General features: G+C 40.9%; 1 protein-coding gene across 1 annotated transcript in view; it reads right to left on the bottom strand.

Moving 5' to 3' along the window:
* The window catches only part of GREB1 (growth regulating estrogen receptor binding 1), a 159,402-nt gene that overhangs the window by 55,257 nt on the left and 87,404 nt on the right, over nt 1-16,741 (bottom strand). The window contains exons 3-6 of the mRNA XM_025201830.1: nt 14,794-14,916; nt 13,829-14,005; nt 4,919-5,101; nt 4,443-4,586 (exon numbers count right to left, since the gene is read on the bottom strand). Of these exons, the coding sequence (XP_025057615.1) occupies nt 4,443-4,586; nt 4,919-5,101; nt 13,829-14,005; nt 14,794-14,916 (627 nt within the window). The remainder of the gene's footprint in view (nt 1-4,442; nt 4,587-4,918; nt 5,102-13,828; nt 14,006-14,793; nt 14,917-16,741) is intronic.

Raw genomic sequence — 16,741 nt, 5'->3', positions numbered from 1 at the left:
CTGGAGGGGAAGGGAGTTCAGGAAGGGTGCTCATTCCTCAAAGGAGTGATCCTCAGAGCACATAAAAGGTCCATTCCTGTATGCAGGAAAAGTGGTAAGGGGCCGGAAAGCCGTCTTGACTTACCAGAGGAGTCAAGAAATGCTTAAAAAAGAAGAAGGAGGCTTATGGATAGCGGAAACAAGGGATAGTCACCAAGGAAGAATACACAAGTATAGCCCGTATTTGTAGGGAGAGGATAAGGAAGGCAAGAGTGGCAACTGAGATCAGGTTGGTGACTGAAATCAAGGACAATAAGAATGGTATATAGGGAGCAGGAGGTATATAGGTATATTGGGAGAAGGAAGAAGACCAAGGGAAATGTGGAGCCTTTGCAGAACAGGACAGGACAGCTGACAACAGACAGTCAGGAGAAAGCTGAACTCTTTAAAGAATACTTTGCATTTGTGTTCCTGCATACAAATGGTGGTTGCCTGCCTGGTTGGATACTGGATGGATGCGGGCAAGGGGGAAGGCACTGCCAACCAGTGGTCAGTTTTGAACTGGTGAGGGAGCACTTAGAGCAGCTGAATGTCTTCAAGTCTGCAGGACTGGATAGACTACACTCAAAAGTGCTGAAGAAATTGGCTGGAGTCATTGCAGAATCATTGGCGAAGGTATTGGAAGACTCGTGGTGCTCAGAAGTCCTGGGAGACTGGAAAAGGATCAATGTGGTGCCAATCTTTAAGAAGGGGAGGAAGAAATTTCCAGAAAACTATAGACCAGTTAGTTTGACTTCAATATGAGGTCAAATTTTGGAAAAACATTATCAAGAAGTCCATTTGTAAGAGACTGGCAGAAGGCATGACGCTAAAGAATAGCCAACAAGGTTTCATTACAGGGACGTCATGTCTGACGAACCTCATCTCCTTCTGTAATCAAGTAACAAACTGCTTAGATGTGGGAGATGCGGTTGATATCATATACTTGGATTTTTAAAAAGGCCTTCGATGTGGTCTCCTATGATGCTCTTATGAAAAAAAAACTGGGGGATTGTGGGCTAGCAGAGTCCAGTCAAGTGGGTTGGGAACTAGCTGAGGGGTTGAACCCTGAGAGTGTTAGTGGATTGGTCTGTATCATCTTGGCAGGAGGTGGGCAGTGGTTTCTTGCAGGGTTTGGTTTTTGGCCCCGTGTTGTTCAACATCTTTAGCAATGAGTTAGAAGACAAGCTGGAAAGGTGGGCAGAGTAGAACCAGATGCAGTTCAATATGGAAAAATGCAGTGTGCTTCATCTGGGAAGAAGTAACCAGTGCCATGAATATAGGTTAGGAGATGTCCTGGCCAGCACAATGGCTGAAAGGGACCTCAGGGTTATAGTTGATCACAAGATGAACATGAACCACCAGTGCAACATTGTAGTCAACAGAACTAGTAGCATACTGGGACGCATTAGCTGATGTGTCATGAGCAGGGCTAAGGAAGTGATACTTCCTCTCTACTCAGCAGTGGTGAGACCTCAGCTGTAGTACTGTGTCCAATTCTGGGCACTGCTCTTCAAAAAAGACATGGTGAAGCTTGAAAAGGTCCAGAGAAGGGCTACAAGAATGATTAAGGGCCTGGAGGACAAACCTTATGAGGAAAGACTAAGGGATCTAGGACTGTTCAGCCTGGGGTAGAGAAGGCTGAGGGGGGACTTGGTGACCATCTATAAAGTAGGTAATGGGTAAATATTGGGAGTTGGGAGAAAAATTGTTCACTAGGGTGCCCCAGGGGAGGGCAAGGCGCATAGGTGACGTGTAGGGGATGCACGTGCACCCCCTGAGAGTGCTGGTTCCCCCCCTGAGAGCGAACACTCCTTGCTTAGGAGGTGGGCAGGGGGGGGCAGGCAGAGCGCTGGTGCCCCCTCAAGAGAAGTGCCGTGGGCAGTGCCCGGTAAGCCACCGGCACTTACAGACTCGGCATCCAGCTGCCCCCCAGTCAGTGATCAACTACGGGGGATCCCCTCCCCCCCACCTCCAACACCGCCATGGCTACCTGCAGACTGCCCCCACTTGGCCCACCCTCGCTGCCAATGCCTGAGTCACCGCTTGCGAGCGGTCACCATGACCCCCAGCCTCAGGAGGCACACGTTGCCTATGACAAGGAGCAATGGCCATAACTGTTAGAGGGTGGTTTCAGATTGGATGTAAGGAAGAACTGCTTTACAGTAAGGGTGACCAGAATCTGCAATAGACATCCCAAGGATGTGGTGCAGTCGCCAACCTTGGAAGTCTTCAAGAGGAGACTGAACAGACACCTTGCCGGAAACATTTGATCTCAGCAGTGTTCGTGTCCAGAGCAAGGGAGTTGGACTCAATGATCATTCAAGGTCCCTTCCAGCCCTTAATTTCTATGATTCTATGAAGACATGAGGAAAAATACTTAGTATCTGAAAGCCTATCTGTATCCCTTTCAACTATATAGTGGGTCCAATAAAAGATATCACCCACAAAAGTCCTTGCCTTTAACACTTAAAATATTTTTGTCTTGTAAATAATACGTAAACTCTGAGATGACTTTAATTTGTATGAAATTAAAAAAATAAACCAATCTATCTGTTAGCAAAAGAAAAACAGAGCTTTTAAGCCAATTTACACATTATCTAAGTGAAAAGGATTCTGGTTTTATCATAAAATTGACTGGAACAGCGGAACAAACTGAAATCATGCTAATTTCTAAAGCAGTTGTTATCTGTGAGTAGATAAGAAGCAGCTGCAAAATGGTAAAGCCGATTTTCATCACTTTTAAATAAATGGACTACTAAGATTTGAGTAGCCTTAGTGAGCTTGTTGATAACTAAATTCCAGAAAAGAAATATTTAGTAATATTTAACTATATATAAATCCTTCATCAATTTATCTGAAAAAAAGAGCTAGTATTGAAAAAGTTTTCAAGGTGTCATTCATTTTCTCTATAGCTATTATACTAGTTCCTTGATTTATGGAGCCTCTCTAAATCACCTCATGTTTGCTCATTCTGTTTTATTCTGTACTTTACAATATTTTTTTCAGATTCTTTCCACTTCCACCAATATACACATACATGCACTCAAGATAGTAAATGAGACTATTTGGGAACTCAAAGGCTAGGGACAGAAATTGCACATAAACTGATATAAGTGATTAGAAACCGGTTCAAATCTGTAAACGCAACAGAAGTTCAGTGCATATAAACTAGAGCTGTGCGAAGCTTCAATCCCTGATTCGATTTGGTGAAGATTCAGCCCAATGCAGTGGCTGAATCTCCGAATCAAATCAGAGAACACTTTAATCTCTCTGAATTGATTTTAGAACCCTTCAAATTGATTCAGACAGATTCAGTGATTCGGACGTAGATATAGCTTTAAATGTTTTTTCTATATACCTCTAGGTAGCAGGGGCTCTGAACATTGCGGTGCTGGGGCAGATGCAGCATCTCACAGAAGCACGGGGGGCTCCCCAGCATGCTCAATAGCAGACCTGGAAGTAGACCAGAAGCACTTCCAGCCCACTTCCTGGTCCACCAGGGAGCGCACGGGGGGGCTCCCCGCACCCTCTCAGCTTGGTGACTGGTGCCTCGGTGCCTCCTGGGTCTGGGTGGAGCACCTAAGGTCCCCCTGTGGGCAAACACTGAGCCAGGGAGGCATGGGGGCCCCCCCAGCGCACTCCCTGGCAGACCCAAAAGTGGACCAGAAGTATTTCCAATCCACATCTGGGTTTGCTGCTGAGCACGCTGGAGAGTCCGCCATGCTCCTGAGGGACACTACATGTGCCCCAGCACCGCAGCGATCATGAGCCATGTTGCTACTTCAAGGTATGTAGAAAAAAACTTTTAAAGCTGTGCCTTTGTCTGAATTGCTGAATCGTCGAATCAGCACTGAATTGTCAGATTCGGATTCGGACAATTTGAATCAGGGATAGTGATCCGAATCAACAGATCGAATCACTGTCCCTGATTCAGATCGAATCCAAATCTGAATCAAATAGGGCCCATTTCATACAGCGCTAATATAAACCGCTTTTAAAATGGCTGAAACCAATTTAAGATAAACCCAGATAGATGTAGTATCAGACTGATTTAGGTTCAATCAATTTATTGAACTTCTGTCCAAAATCCCTTCCAGATTCAAGTTAACTCATAGTCCCCCAGCATCACAGGATTCAATTGCACCTCCCCTGCAAAGCCCACCTTGCAGGGTAAGCGGGTTAGCCTAGGCTCAAGCTGTCTGCTCCAGCTGAGCAAGGAGATATGCTCTAGTGCCCCCCGGCTTCCAGCCTGGGCCCCTGCAGGCATGTGGCTGCATTTCCAGAATCAAAAGTGAATGTCTGTTCATTTCCTAATTGGTTTAATCTACACAGTTTAGACTAACCTGCAAAGATTGAATTGTTTCAGACTCGAGCTTTTTGATTGTCTGTACTTAACCAAAGGTTTCCTTTCTAAGTGTTACCTGTTTGCTGAGTCCCAGATGGAGTATTTGGGTTTGTAGCTGAAACCGGGTCACTTGTGATGGTTACAGATGGGCCTGAACTTTCTGGAGGTTGGAACAATGCACTTGAACAGGTACTGGATGAAGACTGTCGGCCTCTGAATTCTACGGGGAAAAAAGACTCTTCTTACCCATTGAGAATGGTTGCATTAATGCTTTGTCTTTGCAACCTTGTGTAAACAATTTGAAATACGAACAATTTTGATCCAGATGTCACAATATTTAGAAAAGAGGCACTGCTAGATTGTCCAACATGCTATCTTTCTATTACGCCAATGAACTGGCTTCTACGCCACTCTTTAGCAATTGCCTCACTTTAAAGAGTCTCTCCTCTGTCTATCTGATTATCTGAGGTTTGTCTCAGATGCTGACCTCACTGGTATCTAAGCTTGGCAGATGAAAACCAGAGCTCCAACTAGACAGCTTCATGATCTTACCTGCCCCTTTCCAGCAGATTACAGACCCTTTGGTAAGTGCTCCCTGTGCATTTCTAACCAGATAATACTTTAAGTGTTTCTGTTTCTTGGGTTGAGTGGTCAGTTTAAGATTGATGTGATTGGAAAATTCCGTAAAGTAGCAGAAGCCCTTCTTGCCACAGCCAACACAATTGCCAGAGAAACCTGACAAAATAAATAATAGACAAGATCTGGTTAAGATAGACAGGTCACTGATAACAGCATTCAGACACAGTTCTTCCTTGGAGACAGTAAGCATTTGTAGAAAAGCAATCTACTGCAAACATATTCTTACAGAAAAAAAATAAATCAAACCCTAATTGAAGTTGGCTTTTGGGTTTTCTAACTAAACCTTCACTGTGAATAAATAGCCTAGCTTCATAGTCTCTGTTTACATTTTCCATTGCCTCACAGTCTGAAAAAAGTCCCAATTGACAATTATGATCTGGCTATGAAACAGGTTTATTAGAAAATGTAGGCCCTGGGTAGACAGCACATAAGCATGAGTTTCTGTGTGTGAATCCAGCTCTACTCAAGACAGCACTGAGCATGTGCTTAACTTTCAGAAAGTGCTTATGCCCAGTTGAGCTAAAATATGTGCCTAAGAGCTCACATTAATATGGCTGCTTTCCTGACAGAGCCGTATATAAGAAAAGTAGCAAATCCTTCTTGTGTTGTCAGCTTAAGACAGCTGCCTCAAATTCTGTGCCTGGTTTGCATTAGGCTTCTGCAATAGCTATGAATTTGGTTATAATTATTTACTCAGGAACAAAGTGCCTGGAGCTGTACATGGCATGGAACAAATGTGTTCCTGCTGCCCTTCCACATGCCGCACTCCCAGTTACTTTGCACCGTTTCCTTGAATGGAATTCCTCACACAGAGCAACTGCAGGTTTAATCCAGGTTCTATTTGAAGGAGTATTTCTGTAAGAAGCAGAATAACACTGATGGGTTAATTTGTACTCTCTTCTAGGATAGGATTATATTTCTTGATGTTTTTCAATCTGTTTCTATAAGAATTGTTACTGGATCAATATGCACTACATTTAAGCTAGTCCTGTCGTTCTCTCTTCCAGGCACCAGTACCACACACTTCAAAAGATGGTATAAGAAACCCAATGATAGGAAATTTCTTCCTATTACCTCCTCAGATAATGGCTTGCTTATGCCTGGAAGCCTGAAGATTTTCTTTTCCTTTATTTCTGTGTGGTACTGATGCCAGTGTGTCATTACCCATAGAAAAGTTTAATCTGTTTTGGAATCCTAGACACTTGGCCTAGAAAAATCATGGAAAAACTCTCATATAGAGTGGGACTGAAAAGACTGGGAGGCCACATCCACACGAGTATGAACATGCAGTATGTGGTGCCACAGACCTGTCTGCAGCGCCACACACTGCACATGCAGGCATTTCCCACACTGCTCCTTGCAGGGCATAGGGGATTGACCACAGGAGATCCTAGGGTTAAAAAACCCCACACCTTAAAAAAGTGCTCTACTGAAAGGAAGTGACCTTTGGACTTGTAGACCTTTAGGTGAAGTTTGAATCTTTTGATTTATAGCGTGGTGTTTTTAGTAGGCCGTAGGCATTGTTAAGTTAGGTTCAGTTAGCATAAGTTAGGCTAAGGGAAGGAACTCTGAGTCACGAGAAAGACAAGCTTCTCAGGAAGGCTAGCCTGGTCTTAGGAGGTCAACTCTTGATGAAGGCTTCAGGTTGGTGTTTTCCTTTTTGACTAACAGGATAACACAGGGACATCTCCTTTCTGACCATATTTGTCAGCCTTTTCATCAAATAACACTGTAAGCCTTTACTGAGAAGGGGGATACAGGGATTCAGTACTCTTAAAATGTGTTCCTCCTTCACACTTTGCTGAGGTTTCCATCTGCAGGTGTTAAGAGTTCCACACCTATTTGAATTTATTTCCCAATTTTAGGACTTTGAGATTAAATGACAGTAAATTATAAGATTTCTTGTTTGCTAAATTGATGTAACTATAGATATATTTGTGTGATGTATTATTTGTGCTGCCTTCTTATTTATTTGCTAGCAATATTCATTTTTGCAGAATGTTATTAGAGTTTGCGGTGGATTAAAACATTAGAAATTCATTTTCCTGGAAACAAAGGGGCTTGTCCCCAGATTCCTTGGGGTGAGGTGAACAGACCTGTCCATGGATCATAAAAATATTCTGACTTACTGTAGTTAAAGCAAGCTTAAATTTTGGGGAAAAAACATTAAATGTCATGCTTCAATTCCTGACTGCTGGGGATTAAGAAGAGAACTAATATGTGGGACAGGTTATTATATGTAGTATGATGTTGCTTACATCTTCCTGCTAGCAAACACAGGCATTGACCATGAATCTGATCTGGTATGCCAGTTACTGTGCTCCATTATGTTGTGGTCATGATATCAACAGGTAAATTATTCCTATATAAAAAACATTTAATTGTAATGGTTTTTTACCCTTCTGTTTCACTGAATCTTCTTTTCTCTTCTAGATTATGAGAAAAATTAAACAAGCACTTGACCTTCCTTCTCGCTTCCCCTATTTTGTTACTATATATACCTCCATCTTGTCCTTCATATTCACCTCTTATCTAATTTGAAGAGTCCTGATATCCTCCATCAAGAGACTATTCTCCATATGGAAGCTTTTCTACATAGAAGCTTGACTCCAATATTGTCTCACCCCATCTTTGAAGGTCTTCTCTCTTACTTCTTCTGAAATAGGGCTGAACCCATTATTCCAGGTAAGAGTATATCATTAATTTATATGGCATCATTATAATTTAATTATTGCTTTCTACCCCATTTTTATACACTTCAGCTGTTTCTTTGCTTGTTTGACAATGACTGAACATTAAGCAGAGGCCTCGCCTGAGCTATCTGTAAAGAGAACCACATCCTTCCTGGTCAACCAGACTATCAAGAGGCTTGGGAAGGATTTTGTCCTCCCCTCCACAAAGCACTTCTTGAGGGGATCATACTCTACCAAATCTTCTTACAAGGTAAAAAACTGAAGTTAATGGCAAAACTCTCTCAGTTTCAGTGGATACAGGATAAGGTCCATAGTTTAATAAACAATAATGTGCAAACAATATTCAAATCACACATTTCAGGCAAATTAAACTTTCATATTAACAGTCAATGCTCTTGCTCTTCCAAGGTAAAAGTGAAACATAATGCTCTGTAAAAGCCTGCTCTGAAGGAGTACTCAGGAAAAGTACTGTTAGATTACAGTCTGGTCACTCCCTTTATCAGTGCCTTACTGATTCAACAGAACTTACTAAAGATCTAAATGCATGTGCATTCTATGAGAACAAAGTCCTTTTGCAATGGCATAAGAAGCTGATCTGGTGCCTGGGGTAATACCTATGGGAGAGCAGAGGTTGGGGGGAAGGGATGCTGCAAGACACAGGTTCCAAGAGCTGGACTGGGGGAGGCACAGGTCCAGCAGCCAGACAAGAGGACAGCAGCCTTACCCAGATGTGAACTTCTAAATAGTCCTGGTTGAGCTGCTGCCACCATATGTCCTCTCCCCAACCTGGCTACTGTTCTTAAATCAACAGCAGCTGGGAGCAGCTTCAGAGTTCCCAGCATGACAATGCTGCCAGGATGCAGACTCTGTGGGATGGGGGGGAATCTGGCACCCCTCCTAATTTGGTGCCTGGAGTGGGTGCCCCGCTCGTCCACCCCTAATTATACTATGCCCTTTTGCTAGGGAAATGTTGGAATTGAAAAGTATTGAATGATGCCCATTGTATCTTAAATTCTGGCAGAGAGGTTGGTGAAGGTCATTTTACTTAGCTGAAGACAACAGTAAAAGAAAACAAAAATAAAACAGATGCTGTTAAAACTGAACTTGTTTGTGTGGATCTTAAGCATTTTAGTCCTCATGAAGGTGCATCAGTTGGATATAACATCTACTGTTTATCAACAGAATACAGCGGGCCCAACCAACAGCAGCGCAAATTTCCTTACACTGCTGCCCACTATTTTTCCCCCAGATCTGAGCTCAGACAGACCATTTGCTAGGACAAAACAGCAGTCTGTGCCTATTCTATCCTTCCTACCCACCAGGCTGCCAACACTGATGAAGGACGTGCTCACCCATGGGAGCAAGACATCTTTAAACATGGACATCAAAAAGCCTCAGTATGGTTATTTCATGCTCAAGTCACTACCAAGCAAGGACACACTCAAGCTAGAAGTAAGTTTCAGTTGAAATGTTCCATAGCCCTTTCTGAACTCCTCCAGAGAGCTAGTCATGTGAGACTTATTAAAAATATTACCCTTTACTTAGCACAGTTTACACACAAGAGCAGTTAAGCATCTCTCATGCATCTACTATTGAATACTTTTTCTAAAAAGGACCTAAGAGAGCACTATTTAGAGTTTCCTTTGTAAGAAAAGCATTTTCAAAACTACACCTATCATTCCTCCCCACCACACTCCCAAACCACCTTCCAACTTCTCTGTGCTGTACTTTCACTCCTGTAAGTTCCCTACAAGACCATTTCCCCCTATTGTTACTCAGCTTTCATTGACAAAAGCTGGTTTCACTGATACATTTTAGCTGTAGCTTCAGAACGGTAAGACAATGCTTTTATTACAAGGAGGTGTGTAAGTAAGCCACGATGTATCAGCTAAAGATTGGACTAGTGTAATGGGGAAGATAAAAACAGTCAAATGATGGTAGGCCCTCATCTTACAGATAAGAAATCCTAAGAAGGTCTAATTTTATTAATGTGGATATTGATTTCAATGCATGGTGAAATACAGCTGCCCTCTATTACTATTTACTACTGTATGGGTAATTCCTAAATTAAATTATAATGTCAACCTTGTAATAATGCAATATATGACAATAGGCTTGTACACACTGATAAGTCAAATAGTTCATAATCCTTCTCTTTTTTGCATGCCTTCTATATGCCAGGTCTGGTATTATCAGTCAACAGAGGGACAGGTAGTTTCATAAGCAAGCTAAATCAAATAGGCTTCCATACATTAAAGAAAGGGCAAAGGTCAGGGGATTCAAGGCAAATATAAGGTGTCCCAATTTATCTATGTCATCAGATTGATTTCACAAGAGAATTAGTGATCAATACATGGAGTTAGAAGATAAAAGCCTTTCCCCTCTGGGTCACCAGTTCAAATCCAGTCTCATTCTGCAGACTCAATGCTGCTAACCATCAGAAGTCAGTGGCTTATGTGAATGAATTTGGTTGAATCTAATCACATCCCATCCCCTATTCAAAGAAGCAATACCCCAATCAGCATCCCGCAATCAGATAGAGAAGATGCATAAAAAACTGAAAGAGCATGAAGAATTCTTACAAAAGTACTGGCCCCTCTGTATCAGGTTTAAGTCATGTTGGCAAGACAGCATTTGTTTGTACGGCCCTTGTTCTATGGTAGAGAAGAGGACTTCAGTGCCTTGGAATACCAATCTAACAGTTTTCAGGAATCTGACTGGCCAAAAATTTGCCACTAAAACTTCTATGAGCAAAAACTGGGTTTCTGACTAAAGGATTTTTGGGGGAGGAAAGTCTGCCTCCCTCAAGAAATTTCTGTTTGGCACCAGAAAGGCCAAACCCAAAGTATTGCAGGTTTTGGATTCTGCAACAAAAACTTGAAATTTTCCAATGAAAGATAGCCATTTACCGCCCAGTACTATTCATGAGAAGCTAACAACCAAGTCTTCACGATGAGCTTTCATTTTTCAATGCTGGTCTGTTTAATTCCACCCAAAGGATTGAAGTTCCATCTTTTCTGAAATAAGGTCAGGCCGGAGCACTCCTCTGAATTGGGGTTATTTTTTTTCCAGAATAATGGCCATAGTACCATTGTTGTGCATTACAAACAGCAACAGCAAAAGCACAGTACTTCCCACTCAAACTTCATCTGCAATCTGTATGACAAACAACAAGCAAACTAATCTTTTCCACTTTATTATTCTGGTTTCCCCACTATCTACAAAAATGTATTTCTTATTACTAGCAATAAAAATAGGGAGGAGCTATGCAGCTGTTGGCACTCTTTGGGAGAAAGATGAAAACAAAACTTGCATTGTTTATCTCCAGTCCCACCTCAGGGAATGATAACTGAAAGAAAAACACATAGAGCTTTTAGGGCTTAGCTGAATTTAATGGGGAGCCAGTGAAATCTGAGGCCCCAATCACAATGGTGATACCTGTTCCATATCAGATCTCCAAACACAAAGAAATGACCTCTTTAATGGTCAAATACTGAGAATTCCCTGTAGAGTTTTGACGTCAGGGATCTAATTGTGATCAATATAGATAAGCTGGTGCGATAATCAGGAGCCTTTCTTGGAACAAACTAAGGTGACAATTTTTTTAAAAACCTTTATTTTTGATGGATGGGGAAAAAACCCATTTGTTTCCCCACAGAAGGGGCCTTTCCAATGGAATAATAGTTGGAATAGTAAAAATTCATTAATTCTCTAATAGAAATGGCACATGAATCACAAGAACACTTCTATTTTGAAGGGTTAGGCAACTATTTAACATAATCAATAAACCAATTCCACACATGCCCGACAGGCATATCAACAGCCTGTCATGGAGACAAGACCAGGCATCAAAAGACCAGTCAGGAAGCTACCAAGACACTTCCTGGACAGGTTTTTCTTCTGCAGCTTTATTATGACCGAGAGGCAAAGCTACAAACTGTTCTGGAGCCAGTACAGGAGTCATCAGCAAACTACTAATCTATTTCATGAGCATGTGTTGCCTCCAAATAAATTCCTTTTGGATAATCTAAATTAAATGCTGAACAATATCCCCCCTGATATAAATGCAATCAACCCAGCAATGAAACACCAAAAGAGCCAAAAGAAAGTGAGATGTCTGTATTTACAAACACTGCACTTAATTCTGCCAAGTGCTGAGTACCTCCTTGAAAGTGCCAGATGCCATTAATTGAGTCACTATTTCTAAAGAATTTGGGGCACCATTTTCTACTTTGCTTAAAAATACCAGTGACAGTGGCCAAGATTTTACAAAGGAAAATAGTTGTAAGCCTCCAGACTACAAAACAAACCTGCTATTTTCTTTTTCAAAAGCAGTCACATGAAAAGAGCTTTTCATGGCTATAACAGTTTACCAGCTTGAATCTAGCCCACAACAACATGGTCCCCATGTCCAGCAGACAAGGGATTGAAAACAAGTATAGTCATCTCTCTTATTCCATTAGTGATACACAAAACTGTTTGACTGGTGAGATATTGTATGCCTAGATCCTAACTTCACTTGCATGGGTTTTTCCCTGCTATAGCTATATAGAATCCAATAAAGTTAATCCTCATTTAGACCAGTTTATGTGAGAACAGAATCAAATAACCTTTGTAAATCTGGCCAGACATTGGTAACATACCATCACACCACCACCAAATTAACAGACTGCATCATAATCTCTATCAAGCTAAAATCAAGAATGATGCTTTGCTTCTAGTTTTGGTGGACTTGACTCTGCATAATAGCTGCTTTCTGGGGGGAGCTTATTCCAGGTGTTGCAGAGGCTATTCTACTGCTTTACTAAAATGTTTCACAAAGGCAAAGCATTCAATTTATGGGCGTTCAAGTGTGATAAAAATATCAAAAATAAACTGATAAATAGCTTCAGGAAACTACAATAGTATTGACTAAATAATCTGAAGACACAAGTAGCATAAAAAAACATTAGTTATGTTTCTTATTACCCCTTTCTGTTCTTGTTTAGCATTGCAATTAACAAATCTACTGCTTCCTCTGTGCTAACAGCCTAAGGACCTTAAGCTGTTAATAGTGCTAACAGTGAATGAATTGAGTGGTACAACATCCCTGTCTGTATCTTTAAAATGACAACACTTTGCTGATTTACAAGCCTCTTAATTCCTTTACAATCACTGGTCAATTGTAGTGTGACCAATCCAAGTCAGCAGGATCACGTGGTGAAAGTAGTCACTGTACATGAAGGTACCCTATGCATCTTCACACCACCCTGCTATCCCAAATATCTTTAAGATCTATTCAAATTGGTATGAGTTTGCATCACATCCCTCAGTATTTGTTGAAGTGCAATGACTCGGATGCTTTCTCAATCAACAGCAAAGCAAACCCAGTGAAAAATACATTCCTTTTTGACACTATCATTACAGTTTGGTATTGCACATACAGAACAAAGCACCACTCTTGAGGCTAGCAAAGGAAATGCTGCATATCAAACCTAAAAGTGCATGAGAGAAAACATAATTCTCATAATTTTATGTATCACTCCATGTAAATACATAAGGTCCAATTTTATCATGTTCATATTTGGCTGATGCATCCATGTGATTCAGAGATATAACAATTTTTCAACAGTACTCTTGATGATAAAAAGTGGCCTGTTTCAATGGAAAACCTCTCATTGATATCAACAAGCTTTGGTTCATGTCCAATGCTATTAAAAGAGCTGGGACTAGTACCACCAACACGATACAGCAGTATCTTTTTCTGAAATTATTCATATGTTAAGATCAAACGAAAGCCCATGCCATTATCCGCTTAAATGTTAAACCAAAATTCTGAGCTAGAATTATTATTCTTATTGATATGTACTTTAATAGCATCCAAAAGTTTCAGTTAAGATGTGGGTCCTATTGTTCCAGAAACTGTTCAAATATACTGGTAGACATGGTACCTGCACTAAGGACAACACAATCTAAATAAGGGATATGAACCTCAGTGGTCCAAACAACTGACAGGTATCTTGTTATGATTAATAAGTGAGGATGTTCATCTACAAGTAACAGATGTGGGACATGCCACACACACTGTGCAAGAGAACTTGATGACTCTAGTTCAAAACAGCATCCATTTAGTGCTAGCAAAGACACTTACCTAACAGGGCATTACGCCCATTGTCATCTGGCAAGAATCTTTTATCTACAGCACACACCAAAAGTTGATCAGGCAGATTTGGAGATTTCGCACCAACAAGTAAAAACCCTGAAGGCACTTCAATATGATCATTGGAAATGGACACCAGCCGCAAGTCTTTACCAGCCTGGCAGAAACCTAAGGAAAAAAGTAAGGCAACACATTTCTAAGGTCAAAAGAGATGTTATTTAATTGTTCACGCTTGCTTTAATTCAACAAATATAACATTTTATTATTATAAAAGAAAAACATCTGCCTGGGAGTTCAACTGTAACTTCAATGTCAAGTTTCAAGTTATGGTCAATATTTCTCTTTGCTAACAGGCCAGCTGTAAAATAAAGCTAGTAATAGAATAAATAGATTAATAAGCAGAAAATGATGTTTCATGCAACAGAGTTAGAATGCACTTCACAGCCTGTTTTTTTTTGGAAGTGTATATAACTAAGTTAACAACATTAACCAGAGCATACTAAGTTAAATATTTAAAAAGAGACACTACATATGGTGTCACTTCAGTGTCACTGTTTCTATGCTGTCCCTCTCTTCTTGCGGCAATAAAGAACAAGCATTTTTTTAATAGAAAAATTTGGTAATAAAAAAAAAAAAAAATCAGCAACAGGCATAATACTTGCAACTATCTTGAACTCAAAGGGTTTTTTTGACAGATTCAGCAGGGACACACAAAAGTATATAGGCAACCAAGATTTCCAGCTTTGACAAAAAAAGGCTTAACAAATGCTGGCATTCTCACAATTTCTACATACAGCAGAGCCTGAATTTTGAAGAACATCAAAGATAACTGTTATGATGTTTGGGCTAAGTCTTGCTCTTTTTTACTGGGACATAACTCCCCGATACCAAGAGAAGCCATGCCGAAAAAGAACTGTCAGACTTGTCCCATATTTCTAGCCTTATATATTTCTCACCATCGGTAGTGCAACAGCCTTCAGGAGGAGGCTTCATCTGATAAGCAATAGGAGGGCTACTTGACTCTGAACCTTCTTCTTCTTCCTCCTCCTCCTCTTCCTCATTATCTGCTCTGCTGCCTGCTATAAGGTACCAGAAACAAACTACACTTAGAGAACACACAGTAATCAACCACTGAACCAAAGAATGAGCACAGTAACCCAGTTTTAGCAAGCTGTGAGGAAAAGCAGAATGCCCGTATCTCTACAGTGAACTGCGTTGTTGGTAACTTTCATGATAGTTATCATGTTTTTCTTAAAGCTCATGTTCCTGGAATCTGGTGATTATATAGGAATCTCAGCTTGTGTTGAAAGGAACTTTTAGCTTTTGTAAAACTTTTGAAACTGGAAATGCAGTGAAAGTAGATGTAAAACAGAAGCTTGTAAAACAAAACATAAGTAAAAAGAAGCTCAGAATTATATTTTTCAAACATGATTTGTAAGCCACTCTTAAGATCTTTTTAAATGCTTAACATGGCCTTAATCAATGTTTTAAAAATGCTGTCCCTTTAAATATTTGAAAAGCAGCCCTATACTCCTAGGCCAGATCCAGACATGCAGACACATTACCGTTTGTGGTGCCACAAATCTTTGTGGCACCACAAAATGCACACCTGGCATGTTAAAATGTGCCCCATGCTGCAAATTTTGCAGCACAAGGGCAAAAGTTGCTACAAGGAACTACCAGTAGCAAAAAAAAAAACCCCACAAAAAACAAGTGGCATGGCACACACCACAGAAGCATGAGCTGACAGACACAGAGGCTCGGTCCTCCCAGGAGAGGCTCTGGCAACCAGCCAGAGCATCTCCCCTCCTCTAGTTCCACCCTAGCTCCTCCAGCGTGCTGGTCCTACAGCAGTTTCCATGAAGTGGGGCATTTTACCCTGCACCAAATTAGACATGCAGGGGTGTAGTCAGTGGCAAAAAGTAGCAGCACAAATTTATGCTGCTACTTTTTTTGCTGCTGCAAGCACATGCCCCTGCATGTGGAAAACCCATAGGGTTGAAACAGCAGATGAAAAAATTTTGATCCACCTCCTTCACCAGTCTTCAGCATCATAAAGAACTGCATAGAGCAGAATTTTCCATACCTATTGCCATTTAAAAATATCCCAAAGAACACGAAAGTTGCATTAGTAAGTGCTGAAACCCAAAGAAAAGACAATGTTACGACTGGACTCACATTTTTAGCTCTGCCCCTTGTGTAGGTCACAGGGCAAAATCTTCAGCTGATGTCAATCAGAATAGCTCCATTAAGTCAACAGAACTGTAGTGCCGATTTACACCAAATCAGGGCCAGATCCATAGTCTTTTCTTACCTTTTCAGGTGTATTTCATAAGTAGTCCCACATAGCACCATTATTGCTGCAATCTTTGTAGAATTACTTCTACAGCTTCATGTAGGATGTTTTTTAGTCTTTTCTGTTTGGACAAGTTTCCCTGTCATTGGGGTCTAGTGTATCTTTACTGAGTTAGGAATGTTCCATGATAGATTCTTCTGTTCCTAAAGCAAGGCTTCCAAAATAAATGGGGACAGTTCTGCAAACATGTAAAACCATGTACAATCATACTCAATGGGGCTGCTCATACAAGTAGTATTATTTACTCATGCAGGCACTTGCAGGATCAGTGTTTGATCAACAACCAGAAAACTTATTTTTAACTAAAATCATACAGACCTCAAGAGCAAGTTGAGGAGCACGTAATTGATTACAAAGATTACTGAGCTACAAAGTCAGGTCCAGACTGTGAAATCCTTTCCAAAGCTGACTAGCACCCTGTTCCATAAACATTCCCAATGCAGTTGAAGAAACTATGAGTCAACCTGAGGAGAGCATCACCTTCTCGCCCTTGAATAACCTGGATATGCCCCTTAATTTTACTACTATATAATGCTGTTATATTTAAA

The sequence above is a fragment of the Alligator sinensis genome, unplaced genomic scaffold (assembly GCF_000455745.1).
Source record: "Alligator sinensis unplaced genomic scaffold, ASM45574v1 scaffold678_1, whole genome shotgun sequence".
NCBI lineage: Eukaryota > Metazoa > Chordata > Crocodylia > Alligatoridae > Alligator > Alligator sinensis.
The sequence above is the reverse complement of the archived record's forward strand: the minus strand, read 5'-3'. Positions and strand labels throughout refer to the sequence as shown.